General features: G+C 30.7%; 1 protein-coding gene across 1 annotated transcript; it reads right to left on the bottom strand.

Moving 5' to 3' along the window:
• Nucleotides 1–734: 734 nt before the first annotated feature.
• LOC105359137 (E3 ubiquitin-protein ligase CBL-B-B-like) lies at nucleotides 735–2,097 on the bottom strand. Its single transcript, XM_011495638.1, has 2 exons — nucleotides 1,988–2,097; nucleotides 735–1,263 (listed from the first exon to the last, which is right to left on the bottom strand). The coding sequence occupies exon 2, from the start codon at nucleotides 1,254–1,256 to the stop codon at nucleotides 735–737; it is 522 nt and encodes a 173-aa protein (XP_011493940.1). The 5' UTR covers nucleotides 1,257–1,263; nucleotides 1,988–2,097.
• Between the last annotated feature and the right edge of the window lie 3,600 nt (nucleotides 2,098–5,697).

Here is a 5,697-nt window from a genome sequence, read left to right as displayed (position 1 = left end):
CGATGGTGCATGGCTACCTGTATGTATGCCAGCTGATTAGGGGGACTTTACATTAGATTGTAGGGTACATACGATGTAGAAATTGAAAAAAAAATTAATAATTTATAATTTATATTAGTTTTATATTTTTAAAAGATTTCATACTATTTTGTTTTTACTGTATATGAGTTTTTATTGTTAGAATTATTCAGTTTTTAATACTAATAGCATTTCAATATGGGCATTTATTATGTGACATACAAGTTATGCAGTAAATTATTTTATTTATAAGAAATTTATTTGATATTAATTTATGAAATTATATTACTTTAACATAAAAAAACGTATGCGACCGTAGATAAAATTTATCTAAAATTACACGAAAAAACGGATTTTTTCGAATTTTTAGGATTGTTTTTTGTAATTGTATGAAATTTGAAAATACTCAAAGTTGTCATTCATGTGATCAACTGAATTTTTATAAATGTTGATTATTAATTATTACATATCTTAACAACAAGAATCATTTAATAATGTATGATATGGCATATTTACTTTCGTTTATTTATAAATAATAAAATAAAAAATGAAATTCTGTTTACATCTGAAGTTCTTATGTATAATACTGCATTTTGAGAAAATATTAATATTGGTTTTAAAGATTTTATATAGTTTTTCTTCTATTTACACATCATCACTTTATGTCTAAATTTTTTATTTATATGAAAAATATTTTCCTACCTGTTGCCAAACCGCTATTCAGCAGCATCTGATTTAGTAATGCGAAATTGATCACCAGCAAATACTCCATTGGGAAAGATGGCCTTTAACTCTGACAGCATATGACTAAAAACCAAACTAAGTTTTGTCAAATTTCTTCTATAATGAGATGATTCGTCAAACATTTTCTCCTTGCCTTCTTTGAATAACTTAATTGCCTGCTTACACTTTCTCATTAAATTGTTTATAAAAACACAAAAATGTTCATTATTATGGAGCACATGCATACGATCTTCGTATTTGCTATAAATGAGTCTGAGCCTCTGATATGTGTCTGGTAATATATCGAGTATGAAAGGTGGCGAATTTTTGAGATTCATTCGCTGATGCTGACATAATTTTACAACTTTATCCATCAATTTCCAAGTTTTGTCAAGCATTCGCTTGTCTGTGGAAAGTTTTGGTGGTGTCATGGCATCAGCAAAGCGACCCTGCAGTTTTTGAAAAATGGAGCTTATGTGTACTGCTCGACTTCTGCTACTGTGACCCGAGGACATCTTGATGCTAAAAAAATACATTCATTGTAATGCATGTAATTTACTTTTTTATACTAATTTTCTCTTATATAAAATATTTATTATACTTGTAGTATTCAAATTTAATCATTTATAGGGATTAAGCCAGTAAATTATAATTTCAAACTTATAAGTCATAATTTTACTACTTAATAAACAGCAATATTGATTGAAGACAATGAAATAAATGAAGATCGAATGTAAAATAGATCTAGATATTCAAATATCATAATGAAGCTTTTGTGAAAAAATAGAATATTTCTGTTTTAAATTGACTGCTTATGCATGTTGTTTCTATCATATTTCAATGAATAAATTTAAATATAAATATTGTAATATGAATACACATGTTACTATAGTTAAAAAAAAAAACAGGTAGTTTTACTGTATCGTTTATTAATACCTTTTAAATTGCATATCGAACTAACAGTAGTAACAAGTAGTTTGAAATATTACATTTAATTTTAAAAACATTTTGAGAATAAAGTTAAAGTTATTTTTGTAACATTGAATATTTTGTATTTTATTCAAAACTAATATCGTTAATGACAATTAAAAAAAAATATATAATGGAGCATAATAATTAATTTTAAATAAATAATTATTAATTTCCATGTTTGCATTTAAAGAGCACGTAGATAGGTTAAGGTTATCATATCTTGATAAGTGTAAACAATCGTTTATTGTTGAAATTTGAGCATGATAAATATTACCCTAAAATGTTTAACTTCTTGTCGTTAGCGTCTTCGTGAGCAACAACTCTCTCTCTCCCTTTCTTGTTCCTTCTTTTGGCCCTCGCTCTCGCTCTTTTTCTCACTTTATCCTCTCTTTCACTCTTCCTCTTTCTCTCTCTCTCTCTCTCTCTCTCTCTCTCTCTTTCTTTCTCTCTCTCTCTCTCTCTCTCTCTCTATATATATATATATATATATATATATCTCAATCCTTAATCTCCTTGCCCTTTCAATTTTTGTTCATATAAGCGCTGATTGCTAGATGAACTTGCGTGTTTCGTATCTCCTTAGGCGTATCACTAAACATTAGACCGTCGGGAGATGGCGAGGCTTTTTCCTCGTCGAGAAGAGGAAGACGAAATAAGAAAAAGACATGGGGACAGCAGTAGATGAAATGTTTGCTTCTTTTTCTTCAGCTTCAAAAAGCAAAGGAAACGGTGATGTTATTCCCTTAGAACTTTCCCTGAAATCCACAGTTCTCAGTATCTCTAGCGAACGTGTGCGCTCGAGAGAATACAATATAAAGAAACTAGGAGAAAACAAAACAAAACGTATTCTACGTATCACAGCCCCCGCGCATACACATACACATATGTATTCACGGTATCACTCACGCATCAACGATAAAGAGTCGCTGTTACTGTCACTATTGCAATTGCTGCTGTCGTTAGTGGGCACACACGCGGACACTTACTTCCCCTATCAATGGACGCACGCCGTCGCCGTTACTGCTTTGCCACCGTGTTATGTGGGTGCAACAGACCCTCGACGGTCAGCCGGTGCAAGTTGCGACGCGCGGTCGCCCCGTCGCCTCGACTCTCCGCATTCTTGATGACCCTCAATCTCTGGCTCGTCGTTATTTTTTTGCAATCGAGATTCGGTTCTTGTCTTCCTCCTCTTCCTTCCCGTCGTCGTCGTCGGCGTCGTCGTCTTGGTCGTGGTTGTCACCACCGCCGCCGCCGCCGTCGACGCCGCTGCCGCCGTCGTCAATCGTTGTTGTTGTCGTTATCGTTGTCGTCGTCGTGGTCGTCGTCGTCGCCGCCGCCGCCGCCGCCGCCGCTGTCGCCGCCGTCGTCGTCGTCCTCGTCGTAGTCGTCGTCGTCGTCGTCGTCGTCGTCGTCGTCGTCGTTGTCGTCGTCGTCGCCGCCGTCGTCGCCGTCGTCGTCGCCGTCGTCGCCGTCCTCGTTGTCAATACCGTCGTCGCCGTCACCGTCGCCGTTGTTATTGACGCACGAGAGTTAATACGCGGTCGAGTTTTAACGCAAAGAGCAACTTTAAGCGATTAAATGCTGCGATCCCGCATTTGGACGGCTACTGGATGTAGTCCGCAATGTCTCGAAGAGCCGTTAAACGCGAGGATCTCTCATCCGGACTGGCGGCACTGTACACTGGATTTTACACCGCACTCATCCAGGATGTTGCCTGTCCAGCAGTATAGTACGTCGGTCTTGCGTATTGCTTTTCGCGATTCGCCGTCTATAGTTTATGCTAATATCAGCAAAGCGACGCCTGGTGTTGACATATTGAGACAGCGACTTGGACATGCACGTACGCAGGCGCGATTATGCATTTGAGCGTGTCGAGATAAGTGCGCGGGTAATAAGGTTCCTGGATCTTCGGTTTCGAATGCTGAACGTTTTTTTAATGTTGTGTATTGTATTGTATGCTTATTGCGTATTGTATGCTTGTCGCACATGTTTTCGTGACCTTATCGGCTATACCAGCCCTATTTCCCTTGAAAGGCCTTTTTTGATCCAGGGGTGGTCGTCATTCGTGCGCGCTCATTTCAAATGTAAAAACTCAGCATAAAACGTCTAATTCACAAAGTACCTCGTTTCAAATTTTCAATGAATATTTTTTCTGTATTATATCAAGACAAGTGCTAGATTATTCAATGAGGTATTGATAAATAATAGTTTCATTCTTTTAAAATGATTGTTTGATATTATCAAATTCGATTATTTTATATAATAAACATATTAAATAATATTTGTATTGCGAAACTTGTCTATAATATTAATTTAATAATCTATTAGTTAATAATTAAACTTACTAATTAAACTTTATTGTTCATTAAAAGTTTACGAAAATTTAATTCCATCTCAAAGATAAAATTTTCATTCATTTCCATAAAATCGTTTAAAAATTAAGAAACTTCTTAATTTAAAGATAAAATAATTTTTATGACACGATTCAAAATTTTATTTTTAAAGTACTTATTTTTATTGAACTTTGCTTCAATTGATTTTAAATTAAAACTTTAATATTACATAGAAACATGAAAATGTATAAATGTAATACAATATACAATATAATATTATACAATATAATTATAAAATTGTTGTATAAATTGGAAATAAATAGTTTTAATTTCATAATGTATAACAGTTTTATTTTCAATGGCAATTTACATTCTTATATTATGTCAAAAAATAAAATAATAGCATACATTTATAAGTGAGAGTCAAAAATGTGCTTTTAATCTTTATAAAGTTATCATTAATTATTTTACCACCAAAATATTTTTTTTTTTCATTTTCTACAGAAAATTTGCAATAATTATAGACAGCTGAAATCTTATATATATAAAAGTTAATTCGATAATTTATTTCAGTAATATTTTTATATATTTTAGCAACTTTATAACTTTATTTTAATAATTTTAAAAACTTACTTTAGCAATAATATAAGTACCTAATGTACTAATTATACATTTTACACCAGGCATTATTAAAAAATTTTCCAATAAAATTTTCATAAAGCTATTTTTAATTCTATTTTAACTATTTATATTTACAAAAAATTATTTTCTATTATTATTAGCTTCAAAAGCACATTTCTTTACATTACAAAGAATTGTTTTTAAATGGTATAATTAAAATTTACTTTATTGCTACGAAATTTCGGTGTTATAATTTATTGTTTTTACTTACTATTTCATTCAACATTTAATAAATATTTTTCTAAATATTTTGAACTAAAGTTTAATAAGTTAATATGTAATACATTTGATCATATTGTCTTTACAACTCATTTGCTTATTTTCAAGTATTGTATTATGAAAACTTACAATAAAATTATACAACATTAATTTTGAATAAATCTAGAATTCTAAAACTCCAAAATTACATCTTTCTGATTGATAGTAATATTATGCGTATTATTATATAATATTTTTACCACATCTACAATCTTTACATAAAATAATATATTTTAAAACAGTAAGAAAATTTCAGTAATTAAAGAATGCACTTTATATAATCTGCTTGCATGTCAAAGGTCATAAAATTACTTTTCAAGATTTTAAAATAAATTTTGTTCTATTACCAAGAAAATCAAAAAGGCGGTTACATCATTAGGAATTTGAAATTTATTTTATGTAAAGATATCAATTAAAAGATTTTTAGTTTAAATTTATTAAAGAATCACAATATTTTTGTGCTAGCATTATCCTTAAACGCAATGCATTGGTGCAAAAGTATTTCTTAAATTGAATATAATTTTAGAAAAAATTTTTGTTTATTAAAATAATTTTTGTACTATCATAACTAAAAAGCATTTATTAAATACTTTTAAAAAACAATAAATATTTTAAGAAAAGCGATATAAAATATAAAAGTAATATATTTAAATTTAAAATTTAATATCAGTTTTATTCATTTAATAACTACTTTAAAATTAATCGAATTGTA

The sequence above is a fragment of the Ceratosolen solmsi genome, unplaced genomic scaffold, assembly GCF_000503995.2.
Source record: "Ceratosolen solmsi marchali unplaced genomic scaffold, CerSol_1.0 scaffold11, whole genome shotgun sequence".
Lineage (NCBI taxonomy): Eukaryota > Metazoa > Arthropoda > Insecta > Hymenoptera > Agaonidae > Ceratosolen > Ceratosolen solmsi.
The sequence above is the reverse complement of the archived record's forward strand: the minus strand, read 5'-3'. Positions and strand labels throughout refer to the sequence as shown.

Excerpts from the sequence above, each read along its gene's own strand:
- LOC105359137 (XM_011495638.1), bottom strand. The coding sequence starts at position 1,256 with ATGTCCTCGGGTCACAGTAGCAGAAGTCGAGCAGTACACATAAGCTCC.